Source organism: Bos grunniens, chromosome 11 (assembly GCF_055505025.1).
Source record: "Bos grunniens cultivar Pamir isolate PY7600 chromosome 11, Bosgru_T2T1.0, whole genome shotgun sequence".
NCBI classification, from domain to species: domain Eukaryota; kingdom Metazoa; phylum Chordata; class Mammalia; order Artiodactyla; family Bovidae; genus Bos; species Bos grunniens.
In genome coordinates this window covers 36,663,430-36,688,961 of record NC_141175.1, presented here as the reverse complement: position 1 = coordinate 36,688,961, position 25,532 = coordinate 36,663,430, and the positions used below count along the sequence as shown (strand labels likewise).

At 48.1% G+C, this 25,532-nt stretch overlaps 1 protein-coding gene and 1 long non-coding RNA gene across 4 annotated transcripts in view; one reads left to right on the top strand and one right to left on the bottom strand.

Moving 5' to 3' along the window:
- Positions 1-8,363: 8,363 nt before the first annotated feature.
- Positions 8,364-25,532, bottom strand: part of PLB1 (phospholipase B1) — a 132,681-nt gene continuing 115,512 nt past the window's right edge. For all 3 annotated transcript variants that reach the window (XM_086326125.1, XM_086326126.1, XM_086326127.1), the window contains 9 exons: positions 23,936-23,987; positions 22,672-22,752; positions 21,114-21,179; positions 20,492-20,586; positions 19,222-19,303; positions 18,262-18,360; positions 17,478-17,573; positions 10,290-10,364; positions 8,364-8,754 (listed from right to left, as the gene is read on the bottom strand). In XM_086326125.1, the coding sequence (XP_086182251.1) occupies positions 8,551-8,754; positions 10,290-10,364; positions 17,478-17,573; positions 18,262-18,360; positions 19,222-19,303; positions 20,492-20,586; positions 21,114-21,179; positions 22,672-22,752; positions 23,936-23,987 (850 nt within the window). In that variant the 3' untranslated portion in view covers positions 8,364-8,550. The remainder of the gene's footprint in view (positions 8,755-10,289; positions 10,365-17,477; positions 17,574-18,261; positions 18,361-19,221; positions 19,304-20,491; positions 20,587-21,113; positions 21,180-22,671; positions 22,753-23,935; positions 23,988-25,532) is intronic.
- On the top strand, positions 11,017-17,768 carry LOC147362926 (uncharacterized). The gene is made up of 5 exons (XR_015136609.1): positions 11,017-11,195; positions 11,577-11,668; positions 15,698-15,811; positions 16,981-17,200; positions 17,491-17,768. It is a non-coding gene; the product is annotated as an uncharacterized LOC147362926 (long non-coding RNA).

Sequence of the window (25,532 nt, the reverse complement as noted above, 5' to 3'; positions counted from 1 at the left end):
GCCTGGGAAGAGGCGACGTGCACACAGGAAACCAAGAGCGGGACTAGCAGTCCTACTGTGGGCAGTTCTTCCTTCTGTCTCTGCTTATTTTTGAGCCATGACTACCTTTGAAGACAAGTTTAGAAAGAAAATTAACCTAAAACCAGACCTTTGCATAGTCAAATCACAAAGCTCTCAATCAAGATTTTATTTTATTTTTTGGCTGCATCGTGCAGCTTGTGGAATCTTAGTTCCCTGACCAGGGATTGAGCCCATGCCATAGGCAGCGAAAGTATGGAGTCCTAACCCCTGGACTACTAGGGAATTTCCCTAAGATTTTGAAAGTAGTGACATATATTCAATCAAAATGCTCTCTTCCTCCCAAATCTTAACTACCTTGTTCTTTACAAATGTCTATTTTTATGTGTTTTGTAACTGATATATTAATATATATATCTGTCTCCTGGTATATATGTAGGAGACAGAAGAAATTTGGGTTCGATCCCAGGGTCGGGAAGATCCCCTATTGGAGGGCATGGTAACCCACTCCAGCATTCTTGCTGTGGACAGAGGAGCTTAGTGGGCTAATACAACTTACAAATAAACATCTCTCCATTGTGGTTCATGTGCTAATATTTTTTGCAGGTACATAATTGAAAGAGTGTGGCAATGCCTTCAGCAGACTGTAAATACCTTGGAGGTGACCTATCTTCCTTGCTGAGGTTTACTGATGGCCCACACAGGACACACGATTATGAGCTTCAGTTCCATAGGCTGGCTGGCTGGCTGAATGAAAACTATCAGTAAAAGTGTTTCTATCATGGGAACAACATAAATATCAACTCAGGGGGGAAAGGACTGAATACATAAATAAGCATTTGGCAGAGGGACAAAAACAATCAAATATGAAGCCTGAGGTGCATCCTATGAAAAACACTTACTAGTAGCTAAATTCATGTAGTGCTTACTCCATGCCAGGAGTGTTCTGGGCTTAACACTCAGACCCTCTTGAATTTTCACAACGGCCTTGTGATATGCGCCAGCACAGGGCTTGCTGTCACAGGCCCCTGTGCCACCTTCTAGAAGGTGAACTATTCTGGGGACCAATTCTGAGAACTATTTCCTTGTCTGCTCAGGGTATTTCAGACCCAAAGAGATCCCGATCATGTGCCTTCCTGTGTAAAACGAGTTACAGAGACAGAGCTGCAAGAGAAAGGTTGAAATGGAGCCTCCATGTATAATGACGTTATCATTGATTTCCTGGGCACAGGAGATATGCTCTGAGTGATTTTTCCAGCAAGTGGAAAAAACCAACCTGCCCTGCAGGCCTCCTTGTGGACAGGGCATCCTCAATTCTACTCCAGGGCCCGGCACTTCCTCTCTAGGGGGTTGATGCCCTTTGGCCGCCTCTGTTCCTCTGCCCACAAATGGGGAACAGGGGTTCAGGGAGTTCCTGTCTGGCTTTTGAGAAATCAGAGCACTAAGTGGTCTAAGGCAGGGCTAGCTTTTTCACTTCTAAACCTAGGCAGGTATAGAAATGGACTAAAAGCAGACTTTCTTCCACGACAGAGTCCCCTGATGGAGTGGGCAGAGGAAACAGCTGCCTCCCAGGTGATGTGGGGACCAGGAGGTGTGAGCGTGCCCTCCTTTGCATCCTAGACCCTGAGATATTCCCCAAGTCAGAGGAACTGAGATGATAACGCTTGGAAGGAGGCTGTCCTGTCAACCTCTTTCATATCCTTTTCGGATATCAGCAAAGACAGACAATTCAAATTAAATTAACTGATGCTCAGAAAGGAACCGTCAGAGGCACTTGCAGCCACCCTGTTCACCTCTGAGTGGGAGACCCTGGCTGCTGCCTTGGTTGTTCTATCCAGAGGAGAGGCCTCTTCCACTCTTCCCCTTCCAGGGGAGGCTGAGTTTTTGCTGGGAGACCAATCATTTTATTCTTAGGTTGAGAACCCAAGTGGACAATGCAGAGTGGCTGAGGGTAGGGAGAGCAGAGCTCGTGGACACGCTATCAGCCCAGTTTGTACACAGGAGATGAGAAAAATGACAGCTGCCATTGATCAAACTCCTCCTCTGCCAGCCCCTTTTCATACATTTGCTTCATTTAATCTGCTAATAGCCTTTTAAGGTAGACGTTATCCATGCTTTATTGCAGTTGAAGAAAGAAGGTCAGTCCTAATAATTCAGGATGGGAATCATTTTGTACTCCTGTCTGCTCCCCAGCTCCCCTCCACCCAGAGCCCGCAGGTGCTCGAGACTTTATTTGATCATGAAGAATGGAATTCAAGCGACTGAAACACCACCCAGGTGAATGTATTCAGGAGAAGCCTCTGCTTTCTCCTGCTCCTCTCACTGTCCTCACTTCCTGCTCACCCAGCACGGGGTGACAGTGTTCTGATGGCAGCAGGCTTGTTGCTAGATGGGACAGCCATGGCCCAGTAGGGGTGGGCCCTGGGCCTCCAGGAAGGCACACGTTCCCTTGGCCCTTGGTGTGTCACAGTGCCAGCTGCCAAACAGAGGCACAAGCTTCTAGTGACACGTCTTATGGATTTCGCATAGAGCACAGCGGGTACACATTTGAGTGGCCTCCTGTTGCTGAAGCCTGGTGAGTCCTGGCTGCCATCCAGCAATGCCATGCGGCTCAGGTGTGCTTTGTCGCTCAGTCGTGGTCTGACTCTTGCAACCCCATGGACTGTAGCCCACCAGGCTCCTCTGTCCATGGGATTTCCCAGGCAAGAGTACTGGAGTGGGTTGCCGTTTCCTACTCCAGGTGATCTTCCTGACCCAGGGATCGAACCTGCGTCTCTTGCTTCTCTGCATTGGCAAACAGATTCTTTACCTCTGCGCCACCGGGGAAGCCCATGCTTGCTCAGGAGCCAGCCTCAAACTGATCTGCTGCAGGGAGGCAGATTCCCTGCCAGCTGGATGTGGGATCTCTTTTTCTTTGCCCAGGTCAACTTTGACTTGTATTTATTTCACCCAGGTGACTTTGGAATGAGCACTCGCAACTTCTGTAGGTGGCACTCAGGAAAAAACCCCCTCCAACTGGTCATTGAACAAATAAGCAGTTTAATTTAGCTTGGTTCTTTTATAAAAACATCTTCCTCCTTCCTTCTTTTAACTTAAAAAATATGAAGTACACATACAGAAAAAGTCTGAAGTGTATATACATTCAATTATAAGAACAGTAATCAAGCAAGATCTTGTGAAACTACCACCCACGTTTAGAAATTGCCATTCCAGTATCTTAGAAGCCTTCTGTAGATCCTTCCTCAATTGCCAGCCCCTCCTTCTCTCAAAAGTAACATTACTGATTTTTCTGATAGTTGTTACACTGATTTCCTTGACGACTACTACTACCTAACAGAGGTCCCTTGTGGCTCAGATGGTAAAGCATCTGCCTACAATGCAGGAGACTCGGGTTCCATCCCTGGGTCCGGAAGTTCCCCTGGAGAAGGAAATGGCAGCCCACTCCAGTATTCTTGCCTGGAAAATCCCATGGACGGAGGAGCCTGGTAGGTTACAGTCCATGGGGTCGCAAAGAGTCGGACACGACTGAGCGACTTCACTGTCACTACCTAATCCCATGTTTAAATGGAGCCGTATTTCACGTGTTCTTTGCCATACTTTCTTTTTGCTCAGTTATATGTGAGTCACCCAAGCTGATGAATGTAACTGTAGTTATTTCCACTGATGCATAAATACTTAGATTAATATACCATAGGTTATTTTCCCAGTCCATTATTGATGGATATTCATCTCATTTCTGGCTTTATTGTTTTTATGAACAACACTGCCACAAATATTCTTGTGCACATCTCCCCAAAGAGACACATTTGCAAATGATCATTTGAGAACCATCACCTACGGATGGAATTAATGGATCATTGCTTTCCACTTGTTTAACCCTACTAGGTTTTCATAATATATCCTATTGTTTTATATATTTTCTCATAATTAAAAAAGTTTTCCCCTTATGAATTTTAAAAAGTATTTTCAAAAAGTTAAAAAAAATTCTCAATATAGGATGAACATATGTCTAGACTTTCGGTTCAGTTCAGTCAGTCATGTCTGACTCTTTGTGACCCCAAGGACTGCATGGACTGCAGCACACCAGGCTTCCCTGTCCATCACCAACTCCCGGAGCTTGCTCAACCTCATGTCCGCCGAGTCAGTGATGCCATCCCACCGTCTAGACTTTAACTCAGTTATTAACGAGGGAATCATTATGATGGTCAAGTTTGGTTTAAATGAGAATTTGAGGAAGGAGATTTACATTGTTAGTTGGCCAAAGAAATGCTGAAATATGTTTCTAATAGAAAACTGGTTAATGTTCTACAGGGTGATAAAATCATAACCTTGATTTTATCTTTTTTATCAGTCAGAAATATGTTAACATTAACATAATTTCAGAGTATCTGGGCTCTAATCAAATAGAAAGGTCAAACACAAGTGTATTTTAGATAACAATATTTCTTGAGCGAGCTTGTTCAGCAGTGACATTAAAGGACATGTGGTCACTCTTGCCTGCCTTCTAAGTTTGGGATATTTTTTTCTTAACAATACAGCAATTTGCTTCCAAGTTTGTGGTGAGGATCAAATGAAAGCATATAAAAACACTTTGTAAACTGTAAGGTACCAAATATATCTTCCTTATTATGGTTGTTTCACCAAATCCCCATTGAATAATCTATTGGCTTTGATATGGATATGAGAAGGGAGTACATTATTGAATATCTACTTTTTAAACTATTGCTTTCATCTAATTTAATTCTAACAAAAAGACTGAAAAAACAGTGAATCTGCTTCAGTTTCTCTGTCTATAAGATTGGGATAACTGTAGTACCTTTCTCATTGGGCTGTTGTGAGAATTAATGAGTAATATAGACTATTAAAAACAGTACTTGATACGCAGTAAATACACCAGACGTTGGTTTATTGAATTTCTAATCTGTTATTTGAACAAATCTAATGAAGATTATTTTAATAACAATATATTTTATTTTTAGAATTTCCATTTGGTTCTTAGTTTTTTAATAAATCTGCCCTTATTAAAAAATACTACCTTTTTCTTGTCTCATGTTTTAAGTGCCTTTTGTCTTTAATCTTCTGAAATCTACTTGTCTGTAGTCTGTCTTCAGTACTGTTACATAAAATGGGGCTCTAATCCTATCATATGTTTCCTGTCATATATTGGGTCTACTAATTCTCACTGGGATTGTCTCTTCATTTTTTTCCCCTAATTAAAAGACTTGCTAGCTGCTACAACCCCATTGTAGTTAATTTTTCTTTCCTTTTTTTGGCTGCTCTGTGTCTGCGTGTGTTGCCACGTGCAGGCTGTCTCCAGTTGAGGTGAGTGGGGGCTGCTCTTGTGATGCGCGAGCTCCGCATTGCAGTGGCTTCTTTTGTAGAGCATGGGCTTTAAGCATGTGGGCTTCAGTAGCTGTGGTGTAGTTGTCCTGCGGCGTGTGGAATATTCCCAGACCAGGGATTGAACCCGTCCCCTACATTGACAGGCAGCTTCTTATCCACTGTACCACCAGATGAGTCCTATAGTAAAATTTTAAAAGCTTACTAGCTAGAGATGGCTGAATTCTTCAGACCCATTGGAAGCACAAAAACTTACGGTGCCATCATAGCCTTGTGATGCTAATATGTATCCCTGTTTTTCTAGATCACATTTGATCTTATATCACATTTATTTGCAGTTCAGGCCAATTTTCAGCTAGAATCATCTATTTTGTATTTTGGGGTTATTCTTCTACTCTGGAAACCAGTATTTATTTTGATGAATGTTCCATTATGGAATGAAACCATAACTCTGGGTCAATTAACACTTTCTGAGTCTTGAGTTTCTCTTCTGTTTAAAAAAAAAGGGGAGGGGGAAGCGGGGGGATGATCAAAGGCATATGGAAGCTTAATTGTGCACCATTTGTCTGTTGTAGTGTAAACATTGTATGTCAACTTTTATTGGCATTATTTTTCTTGTACCAATCTTTTCCCAGTAGCATTCAGTCCCAAATCAAATACTGCCTGATACTATAACTATTATAACAATATAATCATATTAATTCCTTGTCCTTGCCATAGTGTCCCCTCTAATCTCATGCTGGCTCAAACATCCTCATTTTCTGGAAAACATCTTTCTTGTTGTCCTATATACACACCATACTCATTCATCTCTCTACTTAAATGGAGTTTTCCAGTCTCCATGACCCCATTCTTTTCAGCCTCTAACCAAAGCATCTCTTCATCCTTCAGAACTCAAATTTCCATGTTCTTTATGAAGGCTTTTGACCACGTGTAATCCACATTAATCTTTTCTGATGCTGGGTTCAATTCCTGGGTTGGGAAGATCCCCTGGAGAAGGAAATGGCAACCCACTCCAGTGTTCTTGCCTGGGAAATTCCATGGACCGAGGAGCCTGGCAGGCTTCAGTCCACGAGGTTGTAAAGAGTCAGACATGACTGAGGGACTAACGCTTTTCTTTCAACCTTTTTTGAATGAAAAAGCCTCCATGGAAAGTATCATGGAGTGTTGCTTTCTTAGGATTTGGTGACTTTGCTCCTGGTGTGGCCATGGTTGTCTTCCTAACTAGACTGAACATTTTCCTGGGGGAAAAGGGAATGTTCCAGTGTATATATACTACCACCAGGTTCAAGTAAGTGCTCTCATGTATTTTTAAATTTCGGCTTTTTAGCATAGATTTGGTGGGAATGTGGGTGGGTTTGTAGTTGAGTCCCTCCAGAGGGGGTTTCCTTTTATTTCTCCAAACTGTTCCTTGGTTCCCCATGTGGGACCACATCTTTCATAAATTTTTCAGACTGGGGGCTCCTGGATTACTCAGGTAGTATAAATTTCAATCCCAATCCAAGTGAGGGTAGACTTGTGAGTTTCATGGTTCTTTGAAGTAGGAACTACTGAAATGGAAACTTAGGAAATCAAAAACAAATTGAATTATTCAACCTCATGGGTTGTCTTGGTGGTTATGCTGTGTTAAGCCAAGAACACAAGCTGGGATGTGGTCGTTCTTTAGGGTGTGTGATTATTTAGTCATTGTTTTTTGTCCACAGGAAGAAGTGGGGGCAGGTATGCCATTTCCTCTTGTTCAGAAGCAGAAATTGAAACTAGAAAACTGGGACTGGGAGGTCCTCTGGAGAGACTATTCATTTTTGCCAAAGAGAAATAAGATGATGAACCTCTGTGAGTGAAAGGCAAGTAGTCTTCATCCACACATTACTCCCAAGTCCCCAAACCCATCTCTGAACCTAAGTCCCCAGTAATCTAGACCCAAGCTCAACTCTTCATAGAAGAGCAAATGACCCACCTTCATGTGTGCAGTGTTTTAGAGGAACAGAAAACTTTTATACAGCTTCTGTTTTTTTAAGCAAGACTGGGAGATAGGCAAAATAAATACTCTTATTTCCATTTTTCCATTGTATAGATGAAATGTCTGAGAAACTGGAACTCAGGTTGGTAATGGGGTTTGATGAAAGCCACACATTCAGATGATATATCATATTCTTTGAAATCTCAGGCTTTGGGATCAGAAAGATATGTTGATCCTGATTTAATGGACTTTTGCTTGTTTTTTATGGACGTGAAGTTCCCATGACATATCATTAGCCATTTTAAAATGAGCAATTCAGTGGCATTCAGTGGATTGACAATGTTGTGAAATCACTAGCTCTGTCTTCAGAGTTTTTTATTATCCCCTCCCTAGGTTTTTGTGCCGAATAAAAGAGCTTATCTGTGTAAGAATTCAGCTGAGGGGCTTGTCCCTGGTAGGGGCTGAATGAAGGGAGGCTGTGTTAACAGACTCTGTCTAGCTCTCTCATAAACTTGGTACTGTAGAAAGAGGGATTCTTTCCTAAATGTAGCACCTCAAGAAAGTTTGAGGATATATGAAGTGTTCGTATCCCAATCCTTTTGTAAAATGACATTTCAAAGTTGCTGTCTTCTGGGAAACCTTTCCCAAGGAACTCCTATTCTCAAGAGCAGACACATTAACCCACAGCTGCCCCAGGACTGAGTCACACAGTCACAGAGCATCTTATCTTCTGAAAAGAGTGCATCTCTGGGCCAGGACATGCGCAACCTTGGAGGCACTGCAGTGTTCTACCTTGCCCTGAGCACAGAAATGTGCATAATAGATATGTGTTGGATTGTACCCAGTGGTGGCCGGCAATGGTGACTGGCATTTCCCCCACATTTGAAATAGGGTTTTGGTGATGGAAGACAGGCTTGTAGGGTGACAGTCTGGGCTTGGCTGGCCATCCCTTGGGCAGTTCTGGTTGAGATGAAAGTTTCTAGTTCCCACACCTGCAGCATGCAAGAGGTGAAAGGTGAGTGCTTCAAGCAGGCAAACTCAAGAATAGAACAGCTTTGGCCTTTATTTAAATGCACCAATTCCAGGAGGGTAGGTCCCAGGCCCCAGGAAGCCACGACTATCCATTTGGCCTCCTGTGCCCCAGCTTTGGAGCGGCCTCTGTAGTGGGCAAACGGGGGCCGATGTGGAGGGCTGGGAAGTTCAGGATGAGAGCCCGTACAAGGCTGGCAGGCCTAGAAGCTCATGGTGTTCAGACTTAGGGGAGAGTTTTCCTTCTGGTGGCCTCTTAGGGCTCTCCAGGTCATCACCGCACCGACACCAACCACCAGGCCACCTCCTGCCGCCACTGGCATGGCCCAGGAGAGCACTGAGGGTTCTGTGTCAGCCTGGTCTTGGAGCAGCTGACTGTTCCTCAGGGTGCGGAGATAGGGGTTCTCCTGTGGAGGAGGAGAGAGTTCTGGGTCAGGGGCTGGAAAATCATCCATCTGAGGCTTCTGTGGTCTCTATCCCAGTGATGGAGCAATGGCCTTGTTTCCACAGCCCATCTCTTATTTGTAAAGCTTCTTCATCCACACTCAGCCCAAGCCCCTTGGATGAGGAGGGGTATCCAAAGTGGATACACTTTTGGTTTGGTTTTTGGTTTCTCACCAGCACCTCCTTTCTTGTCAACTCAGTTTTGAATGATCAGGAACTGATAGGTGACCCATGGAAGGGAGACCTGGGGTGCTGGCAGAGTCCCCACCTCTGTTTCCTCTAGGCTGCCACTGGACAGCTACTCCCCTCCTCCCTTCCCAGGGGTGCCTGTGAATGGGAAGGTTGGGGTGCACGGACAGCTGGTTCTGCAGTGGACTAAGCACCCCAAATGCAAAGGGCCTGCCTCCCTGGATCCATTCTGTTCCCCCAGTGAAGGCTGATGGCATGCTGGCATGTGCTGGGAGCTCGGAGAGTGCCTGAGGGTTGAGATGTGATGTCGTTCGTGGTCCAGTTGGGAGATGAGAGGTGTTTAGAAATAATCACATCACCACGGGGCCTGGGTCAGGGCTTGTGAGAGGTATGCAGAGAAAAGACACCAACACTGGGATGCATCTGGGGTGGGAGTGTAGAGGAGATAGGGTGAACAACAGCAGAGAAGGGGCAACACCTGGGCCTTGTAGGATATGAACATTTTCCACAGCGGAAATGGGGGATGACCCTCCAAGGGGAGCAGATGGCCGAAGTGGAAGCACAGACAGGGGCCATTGTGGGTCTTGTTTGGGAAGTGGCTCCATTTTCCAGGAGCGGAGTCGTGTATCTAAGGTGATACAGGGAGGTGGGCCTCCGGTCTAGACTTTCTTCGGTGGGACATGGGGACCAGGGAAAGGTTTCAAGCAGTCTTGACAAGATTGGAATTCCTTCCAAGTATGCCACTCTGTGTCTGGCAATGATTACAGAATGGGCAGAGAAGGCAGACAAGAGCCAGGGAGGCAAGGTGGGGGGCTTTGTCAGTGGTCTGGGGGAGGGTGTCTGGGCCTGGACACTGGGAGTGCTAGAAAGCCAGAAAGAGATGCAGGTACCCAGCACAGACATGATGTCTTATTTCTCTGCCTTGCAGCCCCCAGTATCAGGAGCATGCCTGGCGTGGGAGGGCTCCTTGGTACACGTTTAAGGCAGAGGATGCCTCAGACCCTCTGGGATTGTGGTGGGTAATGAGGGTCTGGCCAGTGTTTGTTCATCTGCCTCCCCTGGGCCTCTTCCTGCTTCGGTGAGCCTGTGCTTTCTCCCTTGCCTCACTCCCGGCTCCCTCCTCATTTCTCAGGAGGACCTGAGGAATGTCAGGGGCAGCCAGGGGAGGTGAGATTTGAGAAGGGTGGCCATGAATGACCGTGTCCAATGGTAGAGCCTCCCAGGGGACTTTGGTGCCTCTGGGTGGCCAGGGCCCCCCTCCCCCAGGTCAGACTCCTGTTGCATACCAGAGAGGAGGGACCTTACTCACAGCAGAGGGGCACTTGAGCTTGGTTCGGCTGTAGGTGAAGTTGTTGGAGGTGGTCTTATGGCCCAAGGGTTCTAGCTGAAGAGAGAAAAGGAAACCTTGATTTCCTCCAAGGCTGAGCCCCAACCGCTGTTGGAGGGAAGAGTATCTCACACCAGGTTCGTCCCTTTTTCTGAAACCAGCAAAGGCGCAAGACCCACGGCCGACACTTGCCACCCTGAGGCCAGAGCTGGACCTGACTTATGACTCAGAGATTGGCAAATCAGAGTCCATCAGAGCAGAGGGACCCTGAGACTATATCTGGGATTTACTGTGAAGGACACTGAGACCTAGGGGAGTCTGATTCATTCAGAGGCCTCAGCAAATGATGAGTCAGGGTTTGGGGGGCACAGGGCTCAGGACCTCCATCTCCTGTATCCCTGGGAGTGGCTGTGAATGCAGATACTTTGCATTTTCAACTTTACAAAATGGTGATGAGCATATTTCCCAACTTCTCGAAGTGTCTGGGGATAATCAATTTCAAGAACACTTTGAAAATGCACTGGTTACCATGACATCATTACTATGCTTGACTTGTTGATCCTTAAGAAATTGGAGCTTTCTTGCTTGAGCTACTTTTGTGTTTTTTGTATAGATGAAAAGGTTTACTTGAAACCTCCTGGGGAGCAATTATGGCTCATGTTTAGCTTAATGCATTTGATCCTGGGACCTCTGAGAATGAGCTGGAGGCTGCTGTAACCTCCTCCCCAGCTTCTTTAGCCAGTACCCTGCCCTGTGACACGTGGCCTGCACCAAGGAGATGGATCCCTGGCACTCACCTGTCCAGACTCCATCCTGAACGTCTGGCCTCCACCCATCCCGTGATCTGCTCCCTGCCTGTCCCTGACCTCATCAGCTCCTGACACCCAGGTACTGCCCAGGAGGGAAGTGAAAGTCCACTGTGCCAGCTAATGACCACACCTGGCCCAGGACCTTGCTTTTTGGTGTCTTAAAGCCTTTTTGTACCTGTTTGTTAGTAACAATTAGAGGAGAACGAGGTGCTCTGATCCTGGGAGAGATGCTGCTGTGAATGGACAGAGCACAGTGGGCTCATGGGCTGGGGTCCTGGCTCTGCTAATACTGCTGTGTGGGGCTAGGCGGGCTCCAGAACTACCCCAGGGTTAGGGGTGGGGCATTAAACTGTGACTGGACAACTCCACATCTGGTGTTGTGAGCATCAAATGAGAAGATGAAACACGTGTGAGCGGGAGGTGGCTTACATAGGTAACAGCATTATTTCTATTGTAACAGAACCACCTAGAGACAGAACAGATGCCACAGATCAGGTTGGCTGACTCCCAGTGATATTCCAGGAACCCAGGAACTAACTGGTGTAGAGGAAGGTAATAATCATATGGTTTTGATGATTGTATCTGTTTCTACTGATTCCTTCAGCTTGGTACACAATCTACTCTATCCTCTATCTCCCAGGTTGAAGTCCCTCCCACCTCTCCACCAGCTGCCTTCACCTTTTTTTTTTTTTTGGACTGCCTTCACTCTTATTCCCCATAGTTCTAGAAGAGTTGTTTTTAGCCCCTGTTGCACTTTCCAACAAAGGAACATCTAGTCAAAGCTTTGGTTTTTCTAGTAGTCTTGTATGGATGTGAGAGTTGGACTATAAAGAAAGCTGAGCACCGAAGAATTGATGCTTTTGAACTGTGGTTTTGGAGCAGACTCTTGAGAGTCCCCTGGACTGCAAGGAGATCCAACCAGTCCATCCTAAAGGAAATCAATCCTGAATATTCATTGGAAGGACTGATGCTGAAGCTTAAACTCCAATACTTTGGCCATCTGATGTGAAGAACTGACTCATTGGAAAAGACCCTGATGCTGGGAATGATTGAAGGTGGGAGAAGGGGATGACAGAGGATGAGATGGTTGGATAACATCACGGACTCAATGGATATGAGTTTGAGTAAGCTCCAGGAGTTGGTGATAGACAGGGAAGCCTAGTGTGCTGCAGTCCATGGGGTCGCAAAGAGTCAGACATGACTGAGCGACTGAACTGAACTGCACTTCCTACTCTCCCATTCTCTCTGTCTCTATCACTTGACTCAAGCTCTGGTCAAGGTCACCAGTGATCTGGATTCAGCACTCACTTTCTTTTTTGTCTTGCTTGACTTTTCAGCAGAATTTGTCAAAGTTGATGCTTCCTTTTCAAAACAATTGTCTTGGATCCCAAGACACAGCACTGTTATTTCCCTGCCCCCTCCTCCTCCTGTCCTTCTCATCTGTTGCTAGACCAAAAGTTGGAAGAAAGCGCCAGGGTTTGGTGGTTGGCCCTATGCTTTTTTTCACCTAATCTTTCTCTAGTTGCTCTCAGTCAATCCTGTGGCCTTGAATGGCACTTCTAGGCTAATCATCCCCACATTCTCTCCGCACCCACCCCGCCAAATCTCCATTGCTGACTCCCTGGACTCCAGAATCATACATTTAACACCTTACCTGATTCCTTCAGGTGGACTTCTGGAAGGCAGCTCACACTGACCATATCTAAAATAAGAACTTTTGATTTTCCCCTACCAACTGTATTTCTCTCTATGCACCTCAACTGTCCACCCAGATTCCTTGACCCCAAACTGAAGAGTCATCCCTTATTCCTCTTCTACCTCATCCACCAGCCAGTACAAACCACATCCCAGATCCAGCGACTTCCCCTCTCCACTGCCATCCCCTGGTCTCTGCCACCTTCACCTTCCACCTGGACTTTCAGCAGCTTGCTAATGGTCGAGTTCCTCTCTTGCTTCCCTCCTAGCTGTCTCTATGCAGTAGCCAGAGGGCAAACCAGGTCACATGGCTCCCCTGTCGAAAGCCATCCAAGGACCCAGCCCTTGCTCTTGTCCACCTCTCTGACCTTGCTCCCTTCCCTCCAGCCACACTGGCCTTTACACGCCTCACACACTTCAAGCTCATTCCTGACTCCTGGCCCACACAGGTCCAGTTTCCTCTGCCTGGAACACCCCGGCCTGAGACTTCAGTTTGCCTGGCAGCCTCTTGACATTCAGTTCTCAGTTCACATGTCACTCTCCAGTGAGGCCTCCCTCTCCCCATCATTTCTCTCTGTCCCAGCACTCTGCTTTAATTTTTTAAAAGCCCTGAATGTGGTCACAAACTACCTTGTTGATTATTTTTTTAAATCTCTTTTCCCCACTAGACTGGAAGCTCTCCAAGAGCAGGGCATCTCTTTTCCCCAGCACCTGGGGCAGCCCCTATGGCATCGTGGTGCTCAGGAAATAGTGGCCTAGTGGGTGGATGGATGAACTGGAGTCACAGAGACCTGGAGCCCACAGGAAGGGGAGTTGTATTTGCTAGAACCCACCTTTCCTAAGGACAGACACTGTGGATACAACAGTGTGGATACAGACACTGTGGATACAACACTGTAGATACAGACACTGTAGCAAAAGACAGGACTGAGACAGTGTGTGTACCAGGGGGCCAGGGTGATGGTGGGGGCTCTAGCCTGCTCTGGGGACTTGGAGAAGGCTTCTTGTTGAAGCTGGCACCTGAGTGCCAGTGCCAGTGTTGAGGTGGGTCAGAGCTAGTCAGGGGAAGGAGGTAGAAAGGGCAGCCAGAGAGAAGGGGATGAGCAAAGGCAAACACACAGAGGCAGGAGCCAGCATGGGTGGTGCAGGAAACTTCACTCTTTGCTGGATTGCCAAGTGCAGATCACTTGGTAGGAGTGGCTGCTGGAGAGGTTAACTGGGGCCAAGACCCGGAAGGCCTGGCATGCCGGGCTAAGGAGCCTGGCTTTTCTTCCCCAGGGAGGGGCCAGCCTTGGACATTTGAGAGCAGGGGTGTGATTTGGTCATATTTCATTTATGGAGAGCATATGGTTGCCCTGTGGAGAGGAGATCTAAAGCAGTAATTCACAAACCCTATGCAATGATCACCTCGGGAGCATCTAAAAAGTATTGAATCTAGGTGCTACCCCAGACAAAGTCAGAATTCCTAGGGATCAGGCCCAGGCACTGTTTTCTTTCTAATTGAAGCTAACATACATATAGAAACAAATATAAAAAATGAATCACTGATAAATTATAACAAAATGAACATACCCGCATAGTCAGCATCCAGGTAGGAAACAGAATATGATCAACACTCAAAAGCTCCCTCCAGCTCTCTCCATGTCCCAATAAGACCATGTATATATTTGCTTGTTTTTGAAGTTTATATGTATAGTTGTATGTTGTTAAAGTTTTAGTCTCATTGCTGTGAGGTTATTTTATTGCATGAATGTGCTGTTTGTTTACCCATCCTGGTAGACATTTGGGGGGTTTCCTGTTTGGTGGTCATGAATAGTGGTGCTATGAAAATTCTTGTCCATCTTTTGGACAAGAAATGTGTGTATACCTTTCTGTTGGGGATATACGTAGGAGTAGAATTGTTGGGTTATAGGGAATACGTGTGTTCAGCTTTAGTAGACATACAAAGTGGTTGTAGGTATTCATTATTTTTAAGAGCCCCCAAATAACTGTAATACACAGCCAGAGCTGTTTTAATGGCTGTAAGCCTTGGAGATAGGGACGTCAATTAGGAGGCTAGCATTGTTTTCTGTTTAGTGGTAGGGGAGATGCCCAGGGAGATGTCAGTGTTAGAAGAGAGTAAGATTTCCACAGAAGAGGGAGCAGGCAGCAGTGGAGGAATAGTTATCAGAAAAGAGGCGACGAGACTGTTCGTAAGAAGACAAAAGAAAATGGAAGAGAAAAACATGCCCTAGTGCTGTTGGAGTTTCTGGCTTTGCAAAAGTCTCTGAAAAAGGAGGCAAAAACTGTTCCTAGAGGAGGGGCATGAGATGGAACAGTTTCAAGAGTGTCTTTTGCCACAGTGGGGCACCCGGGGTATCAGCCAAGGCCTGCAGACACTATGTCATAGGCCTCTAATTATGAGACATGAATTCACCGGTTACACATGTGCTTATCAGGCTGGTGCTGTAGCCAGGATGCCTGGTGATTAGACCTGAGTTCTAATCCTTGTTCTGCCACTTGCTGTTTGACCCCTCGCAAATTGTTCCATGTCTCTGTATTTTAGTTACAGGACATTCTGGCTCGATGACCTACCTCTAAGATCCTCTCCAGCCCTATTGGTTTGTCACTTATTTTATGTCACTTTAGGGGTGAAATTCCAGGAAGAAGATGACCTGAGAAGTTGGCATGATGCTATAGGTTTATATCTGAGATACTTTTGGAGGAAAACACTGGACTATGTAATTATTCCCACAAATCATATAGCACAGGATAACATATAGTTTTAGGTTTGTTTTGCTTTGTGTTTGCTGCTGTTTTTCAAATTTGGGGTATGGCTGGGGAGCTATGAACAGTCTTGTAGTAGCAATAATATGGCTCCATGCAGCATTTACCTTTCATTTTCAGATCTAAATCCCTTCCACTTGCTTTTATGAAACAGAAGCATTTAATGGGAAGACCTACTGAGCTGCTTTGGAAGAGAAAGGCCAGAACTACATTAAATCATGCAGAATGAAACAGGTGGGTCCTGTAATGCTCAAGTCATCACTATGGCCATCGGTCCCAGGAGACTCAGAGGGTCCTGGCACTGAGAAGTCTCCAAATACCCCCAGGTAGGAAAACCATACCCTGACGGGGACACTGGGAGGGCAAGGCTAAGGGCTTAGCATTCCCGCCCCTCCTTGGAATCCATGGATTCCCCCAGGGTTGCAGGGGGAGAAAGGAAACCATGCAGAGATATCCAGCCTTTACTGGGGTGGGGGCGGGGGCGGGGGGTGGTTAAAAGCATGAATTTGAATGACTCAGTCACTGAAAGACAACTGGACTGCAAAGCAAAAAATCATCAAGAGAAACATAACTGCTCCCAGGGATTATATTGTTTTAACTTTGATTTTAAAAAACCACTGCGGAAGTAGGGTTGGGAGCAAACTCAAAGTGTTGTAATTGCAATTCCCGGTCCTGGACGGACAGAGATGACGGAAGTTCCAGGAGTGGGCAGACTGTGATGTCAACAGGAGGAAAACACCAGGAAAACACAAGCAGAGGGAGGTTGAGCCTGCAATTAAGTAGGCCAAGGAGAAAACCTCCTTACATGCTGTTCTGAGAGGAGGAGGTGGTGTAGCTAAGGAGAAAGTCAATATTGTGAGTCAGCCGAGGAAGATACTGGCCACGCTGGTGGAGCTGACAGGTGTGGGAATACTTGCACAGCGGTGCCTGGCAGAGTCACAGTGGGCCTGAAGCTGCAGTGAAAGGAGCAGGCGTGTGGATGGTTTAGTCACCATGGGAGAAAGGAGAGAACATGCAGGTTGGGGTGGGGATTGGGTTACCGCTGAGCCTAGATCAAAAGAAGCCAGTGGACTGGAAAGGCATTTCATTTGCTCTGCACAAGAGGATACAGCGCTCAGGGTTACTTGTCAAGCTCTGTGCAAACATAGCTGACTGTCCAGTCATGAGTGGCCAGCTGTAAAGGGTAGAGCAAGGCACAGGGCTGTGGCCCCTGGGCTGTACCTTCATTTCGTAAGGTCTCCTTTTCTCCCCACCAGAAAGGACTAGGTGGCAGCCTGGGAAAACTGGTTGAGTGGCTCTTTTTAGTGTTTAAACAAATAGTAGTAGGGAGTGTGGGGATTATTGTGCTGGGTGCGGCACACACATTATCTCTAAGACCTGTGTCACTGCTGCTGTTTTTGTAGATACTGATATGGATGGCCAGTGTGTACATAGTTGCTCAGTCATGTCCGACGCTTTGTGACCTCATGGACTGTAGCCTGCCAAGCTCCTCTGTCCATGGAATTTTCTGAGCAAGAATACTAGACTGGGTTGCCATTTCCTACTTCAGGGGATCTTCCTGACCCAGGGATCGAACCCGTGTCTCGTGTTGGCATGCGGATTCTTTACCACCCACACTACCTGGTAAGCCCACAAATGGCCAGAGTGGGCTCAACGGCCCAAGATCACACAGTAAAGGGTCGATGCTGGTATTTTCATCTAGTCTATCTGATGACAAAGTTATACCCCAACAGCGCTGGGAAATTACAGAAAGAATAGAATCTGTCAGGACAAATACGTGAGCTGCCATATTGAACTCTGGGGAGAAAGGAGACATATCAACCAATAAGTTTTTCTTTGTGGGAAAGAGCGTCCTCGGGGGTACCCTTGACCCGAGCCCACTCAACCCTTAGGTACTGACCATGTTATTCCAGAGAGCGATGGCCATCTCTGCGTGCCCACGTTCTGAGAAGTGGAAACAGTCCTCGGAGAAGAAGGTGAGGTCAGCGCCCCCTCTCTGTGACCAAAGGAAGGGGATTATCTTCCTGAGATGAGAGCACTGCTACCTGCCCAACCCCTCTGCCCCAGGCAGTGGCACCCTGGGCATTCTACCTTCCATCCTTTCATTTCTGCTGCCAATTGGATCAGATATTGATGGAGAAACTACCTAGTTTTGGAATTTTTATTTTTTAAAAAATTTGTAGCAACCAAATTGTTTGTTGTGGCTAAGTTGTGTCTGACTCGTCTGGGACCCCATGGGTTGTAGCCCACTAGGGCCCTCTGCGCATGGGATTTCCCAGGCAAGAATACTGGAGTGGGCTGCCATTTCCTCCTTCAGGGGTTCTTTCTAACCCAGGGACTGAACCCAGGTCTCCCGGATTCATAGCCACCTACAATCCATCCCTTTTCCTTCAGCATCCCTGCCCTAATAGTTGAAAAGAATGTTTTGGGGAAGCTTTCATTTTATTCCAACCTGGCAAATATCAGGGCCATACCTGGGGAGCTCGGTCACTGTTAATTTTCACATTTTCTTTCCAACTACATCTAAGTTCAAGTAATACTCAAAAGGGGGGAAGGAGCAAAAGCAGAAACAGCAGCTCCTTGGGAGCACTCCTGGAGAAAGATCGTCCAAAAAAGCCCATGTGGAAAAGGAAATACATTCCCCAAGATAACGGCCACTATACATGTGCCTCCCAGCTGCTCACCTTGTTCAGGGGGACAAGAGTGTTTTGGAAGAAAGGCTGTACGACCACGGCGAAGTCCTCACGCTGCAGGTACTGGTAGGAGAGTGTTGACAGGGCACTCTAGGGATGGGGAGGGAGGCTGCTCAGTCCCACAGCGAGGCTGGACAGATGGACTGTCCTTGAGGCCTCCGGTGGGTCATGTCAGGGCCAGGAGACCCAGAGGAGCTGCTCTACTGCCCAAGCATCCACCTAGACTGCACCAGGCACAGACACCAACCTGCTCTCACTGCATGAAGAAGTGGATTAGAGCGTGGGACTCCAGTCCAAATGGGGAACTTTTCAACACCAGCTCCTCAAAATGCCTTAGACCTCAGCATGAGTATCCACAGTCTTGGCATTGCTTAAGTGCCCAAAGGTGGACTGTAAAAGATAGACTACCTGTGCTCACCCTCAAGGAGCTAGTTATCCATCTGTGAGATGTAAAAGTCAAAATCATGTATGGCTTTAGGGTCAGTGAAGTGCTGACTGAAGTTGCCAGCAGGGAGCTTAGTCAAGGGAAGCTTCTCAGAAAGGTAAGAAGACAAAGTTCTGAGCGTGACAGGGATGTGCTGCAGAAAGGCCCAGGCGGGCAGGTCCAGGGAGGGGACAGCAAGAGCAGAGACAGACGTGAGAAAGTAAAGAGGGAGGGAGCCCAAGAGCAGTAAACACAGCCCCTCTCCCCTCTGAGTGGGGTTGGGGTGGGGGGGGTGAAGGGGTGATGCCTCCTCTGAGAGTTGAGAGGAGGGGTTTCTTCCAGCTTCCCTTCTGAGTTCTCACTGCCCTCCCCTGATGTTGGTTTACCTGGACACACATTTCAGGGGCTGTGATCTGCCTTTAGGAAGTGGCCTTGCTCGAAGCAGAACCCTGCCAAACACCCGATTTCCCAATCCTTGCTTCGGAAGTAAAGAGGAGGGTGGGGAGGGAAAAGGGGCACAGGGTCACCTGGAAGTTCCAGTTCACCGTCTTCAATTCTTGCATCTCCGGCAAGTTCTCCTGGGAGCCTTGTAGGCAGGTGCAGTTGCTCCTGTGTGGTGAGGAGTCCTGAGGCTCAGGGCCCCTCAGAGGCTACTCCAACCCCCTTCCATACACACAGGTGCCCCCACAACACAGACTTGCTGCCTCTTGGGCCCGGGTCAGAGAAGCATGACTCAGAGACATGCGATCCAGCAGGTGCTTATTAGGAGAGAAGGCAGAAGGGCTGGCAACAGTGCCTGGGGCTCCTGCGGACAGGCTGTCCATTTCCTTGGCCACCTATTTCCTTCCCTAGCCTGTGGCTCCTGGAGTTTCTCCAGAGGGGCTGGAGTTTTGGGAAGACTCCCAAGTGGCCCAGCCTTTCTTCCTCATGTTCCTGAGGCCTCCCTTCCCTACCTTCAGCTGCTGAGGACTCTCCTGCAGGAAGACGCTCTTGGGCGGCACTGGCTGCTCCAGGCAGGGACCAGGTTCCAGGCAAGATTGGAACCAGCTGGTCACCTTCCCAGCAAATCCATTTGACTCCAGATAAGGCTTCTTAGCCACCCTGTAGAATCTCCTCCCCCATAAAAACCGTCACAGGAACTCTGGGCAACCTTCTGGCCTTAAAGAGGGCAACTTCCTGCAGGGTCAGGGATGAGCTTTAACAAATTCCAGGCCAACAGAGATTCTTACAGGACATCACTTAGCTCTAAGCCTGGCTTTCAAGGCCAGTCCTAAGAAGCACATTATAGCTACTATTTCCTGAGCGCCTGCCCAAGGGGGACCATGCACTTTACATGTGTTTCCCCTAGATGTCACCTCTACTTCCCTGGGAGATTTTTACATGTGAGTAACAGGCCCAGAGAGGTGGTGTGGTTTGTACAAGGTTCCACAGCTTCTAAACGGCAGCGCCAGGACGTGAGGCCCAGTAGAGCTGTTTCGAAAGCTTGTTGCCTCGTGCCACCTCTCAAACAGGGAACAACTCGCTGAAGTTGGGGTTTGGCACCACAGAAATTCTGGAGCCCTCACAGATCATTTCCAGAAAGGCAAAGTGAGGTCCAGAGAACTGAAGCAACTTGCATACAGTAGGCATTCAATAAGGTAGCAACACTTTAGAATGGTTTTCCAAGCCCCTGGCTAATTGTTGATGTTTGCCCCTTGGACAGGATTGTCCAGCTCTGCCAGTCTCGGTCTCACCCGCTGGTATCTGAGCCCTATTTCCCTAGATGCCCTTGCCTCAGGACCATGTCCGTCTACTTACTGGGCTGGCAGTGGCATGACACATTTTCCATCTTGACCCTGGTGCAGGTCAGCCAGCTCCATGACCTCTACCACGTTGATGAAAGCCCGTGGAAGCTGTGGAGAGCAGAGGGGGTGGGCTTCAGTAGTCCGCAAGCACTTGGGGAGCAGAGCTTACTGCTGGAAAGAGCTTGGGGGATTGTCTACAGTCTACTCCCCCCTCCCCAATTTTACCAATAAACTGAGGCCGAGAGAGGGAACGTGCCTTATATTATCTTGTGGAATGGTCTTTATTGGCCCTACTTTATAGATTAGGAAACTGAGACACAACTTGCCCAAAGTCACATGGCTAGGAAGCCACAGTGCCTGGCTATAAGTCAGGCCAGCTGGCTCCAGAAGCAGGCTCTTTGGCACCCAACCAAGGCAGTCAGATCCAGTTAGACTCCACCTCACAGAGAAGCTTGGCAGCTGCCTCCCTCCTATCCCATCCATCCGGGTACCTGCTCCTGGGGGACTCTGCAGTGTGTATCTCACTGAACACAAGTCTTCTAGCTGCGCTCAGGGAGCGACCCCTGGTGAGCCAGCAGACAGCCTGGTTGCTGGCAGGAAATAGGACCCGAGAACATGCCGCTGTGCCTCCCTACCTGCTCGTAGAGGATGTCCAGGGCCTGCCGGATGTACTTAACATACTCCTCAGCAGAGCGGGCCTCCTGTGAAGAAGGAAGGGGCTCTGCTCAGCTCCTGGGAGGAGGGGGAGAAGTTGGCCTGATGCCCAGCACAGGAAGGTCCTGTACCAGATGGGAAGCCCAACCCTTGTTGCTGATGGATACAGTCTCTGGTAAGAAGTCACTCCTTGGGGACTTCTCTGGTAGTCAGTGGATGCCAATGCAGGGAATGTGGATTTGATTTCTGGTTGGGGAACTAAGCCCACATGCTGCAACTAGAAAGAAACCCGTGCCCGGCAACTATAGAGCCGGCATGCTGCAACCAGAGAAGCTTGCAATGAAGAGCCTACATACCATGACAAGGACCCAGCAAGGCCGAAAAAAAGAAAAAGAAAAGTCATCCCTTGATGCCTACTAGGTACCATTAATGGCTCCCACACCCCACCTCCATGGTATCTCTAACCCAGATCCTAACAGTGCTGGCCCCCCTGCCACTGCCTCCCCATCATGTTTACCCTTATAACTCAGCTTGCGGGCCTCCTCTCCTGGCCCCTCTCCCAACTGGAGGCTGATTTAGCCCCTTCCAAAAACATGGCCTGAATCCTGGTGGTGGCCCCAAGACATTTGCACAAAACGCTGCTCTTAGGAAAGTAAACCTGACTTTGCATGAAGACAGGTCTTCTGGGGTCACTTCTGGCTCCCTGGACCCCACAGAGTGCAGGGCACAATGACATTTAAAATCCCACGGGGTTGGATCACTTCTGCCTCTAGTCTGGGCAGTGAGGAAGAGAGGTCCCTGTGTGGGGGAGGCTGGTTCTCATCTAGAATTTGGGGACTGTCTCTCTCAGCCACAAGGAATGATAAATGCCTTCTCCCTGCTGCCTGTGACTGTCAAACATTCTAGCACAACCTCTGAGTTATGGCAGCTGCTTTTTTTTTTTTTCCTGGCCAAATAAAATATAGCACATCCTCAACTTAGAACAAGATGAATTCCAAAAGTTATTACCTCCCAAAGTTTGTACGTCTGGATGTATTTCCCCATAGAAACAAGGTTGGGAGTGGGTTGGGTTCACAGGCTGGCTGAAGGTGATGAACACATTTTTGTCCCTGAAGGGCAGTGAGCCATGGATCAGGATTGGTTCAGCTGTATCAACCATATTTATGACATTGTTTCAGCCTCCCCCTGCAACCTCCCCACCCTGAAGAAACACCGAAAAAATGGGCAGAGACTCCAGACAGGTGAGGGGGCTCCCTGGTTATCCACTGGCTACCAGAGAACAGTATTTAAGGGTGCAAGAGAGACCACCTCAGTAGTGCCTGAGAGTGGGGACGTCCAGACACATCTGGAATCAAGGAACCAATGCAGCAGCCACTCAGTAGTGGGGATGGCTGGCGTGTGTGAGCCGGGCTGTCTGGGCAGACTCAGGTGCCTGGGAGGGCTGGCCTGGGTGCCTCCCATGGGGGACATCCCAGCCTGGGTACAGACAGTGGCCTTGGCCATCAGATCCATCTCCCAGGGGGCCAGTCAGGGGCCTACCTCATTGTCACAGTAATGGCACAAGTCGTTACTCCCAATGAAGAGCGTGATCAGCTTCCAGTCTTTCTGTAGGTTGATTTCCTGAGGGGACAGAAGAGCCCACTTAGGCCTTGGTGGGGGGCGGGGGGCACATGCATGTGCTAGACACCCCTTCCCCCCAGTGCCTTTCATCCTCTGCATCACAGTGGAGAGAAGAAGTCAAGTGGAGTTCCCTCGCCCTCACTTTGGTGCTGGGCAAGGGGTGTGTGTGTGTGTGTATGTGTGCGTGTGTGTGTGCGCGCGCGCGCGTGTGCGTGTGTGTGTGTGCGCGCGCGTGTGCGCGTGTGTGTGTGCGTGTATGTGTGTGTGTGTGCGTGTGCGTGTGCTCAGTACAGAGAACTTTTTTCCCTTTGAGATCTTAAGAAAGCTGAAGTCCAGGAGGAGGTGGCTTGTATTAACATACTACTAAAGAGCCGACTCATTGGAAAAGACCTTGATGCTGGGAAAGATTGAGAGCATGAGGAAAAGCAGGCAACAGAGGAGGAGATGGTTGGATGGCATCACTGACTCAATGGACATGAGTTTGAGCAAACTCAGGGAGACAGTGAAGGATAGGGAAGCCTCGTCATGCTGCGGTCCATGGGGTTGCAAAGAGTCGGACACGACTTAGCAACCAAACAACAATAAAATGTGATCCAAAGGCCTTCAAAGGAGCCCAGAGCAAAAGACACATCTAGAAGCAAGAGCCCAGAGCTGCCTGGGTCTAGGGAAGGGGACCAGTTGGACAGAGAGGTGAGGAGGGGGCTTGGAGAGGTTCTAGGGAGCCTGCTTTCCACTCAGCAGCCCCATAGTAGGAGTGCTGCCAGGCAGTGAATTCCAAGGCATAAACCCAGAGCATTGAAAAAAGTGCTGGTGAGGAGGTTTAGAGGGGCCGGGGAAGAGGGAAGGAGGAAGGACTGGAATGGAAGACTATTTTTAGAAGCCAAAGTTTACATAATAGGGTTTGGGAAGCCAGCTCTTGGGTGCAATGGAAAGCTGCCAAAGGCTGAGGCCTGCCACCTCCACCAGCCCTCTGCTCATCTCTCCTCCTGCAGCCGGCCTGGAGAGGAGGGTGCCTGGGGAAGGGGTGCAGCAGAGACGGCGTCTTGGTGGCAAGACCTACTCATCTGGTCCCTCGTAAAGACGAGCCAAGAGATTGAAGTGCAGAGGTGCAAAGGGGGCTCATTTAGGGCCACTCGCACCCACCCTAGTTAAAGACAGAGGGTGGCCAGGGGCCTGTACTCACAGGGCTGGTTTTCATTCGCTCCACGAGGTCCCGGGCCTGGGCTGGCATGTCCCTGGGCAGGGGAAAAGAGGGGAACATTAGAGCTGGTTCACGAGCGAGGGCTCAAGCTGCAGGATTTGGGCCTGGCGAGGAGATGTTTCAGGAAAAAAAAAATTTATATAAAGACCTATTCCTTCAGAAGGTATTGAAAGGCTTTCAATTCTCAAGAAATTTCAACCTATGAACAATCAAAGATTTGCTGTGGGTGTTGGAGCCCCAGTGGATCCTGACCCTGCCAGGGGGCTGACATGCATCTCACCACCCCCTTCTACAGGCCTGGTCCTCTGAGGCCACTTCGGCCGCAGGGATAGTGGTGGTGGTGGGGAGGGGTGGGTTGGCGGGCAGGCAGTGGGGATCTGTTCAACCTTCCCGTCAGGGCCGTTCCCTTATATTTCATCCAGCTCTTTTCATTGCAGGCTGAGCCTGTTCAGTTCTTATTTGGCTGCCTGTCTTAAAAATAACCTTTTGTATATTTGAAAAAAGCCATCACCCCAAATGATCCCTCAGCTTCCTCTTTTCCAAGCTTCATGACTCCTTCAACCTTTACCTCTAAGTCCCAGTTTCTCTTCTTTTAATCCTTCTGTTTTTCTTCTCTATCATTCCTTTGGATTTCCAAACCATTCCCCATCTCCTCACTTTCCCCGCTGGTAACAAAACAGGATGAGGGAGACAAATACCGACAGGGCTAGGCTAGAACTCACTTCACCCCCTAGATGTGTGCCACGAATGCTTCTGGGTTAGAGAGAGGCGTGCCAACGGAACCCTACTCAGCAATCAAGGAGAACGAACTAGTGATACACATAACAACAGGGATGTATGTCAAAATAATTTTGCTGGGTGAAAGATGTTAGACAAGAAGAGAGTACACCGACTTCCCTGGTGGTCCAGCGGCTAAGATTCTGTGCTCCCAATGCAGGGGACCCGGGTTCGATCCCTGGTCAGGAAACTAGATCCTGCATGCCAGAACTAAGAGTTTGTACGCTGCAACTAATGATCCTGCCTGCTGCAATAAAGATCAAAGATCCCACGAGTCACAACCAAGACCTGGTGCAGCCAAATAAGTAAACACATATTTTTTTAAAAAGGGAAAAGAGTACATCATCCATGGCTCTGTTTCTATAAAAGTTTAGAAAATTAAACCGAATCTATAGTGACAAGAAAGCAGGTCAGTGGTTACCTGGGTCCCAGGGAGTGAGTGGGGTAGAGACCGTAAGGGGCAGGAGGGAGGGACTGATTACAAAGCAGCACAGGGAAACTTTTGGAGGTGATGGATACATTCATTATTGATTGAGGTAATGGTTTCATAGGTACATGCATATAACAAACTGATCAGATTGCACCCTTTTAATATGTGCAGTGTGAAAGTCACTCAATTGTGCCCTACTCTCTGTGACCCTATGGACTGTAGCCCATTAGGCTCCTCAATCCATGGGATTTTCCAGGCAAGAATACTGGAGTGGGTTGCCATTTCTTTCTCCAGGGGATCTTCCCGACCCGGGATTGAACCCACGCCTCCTGCATTGCAGGCAGACTCTACTGTCTGAGCCACCAGGGAACT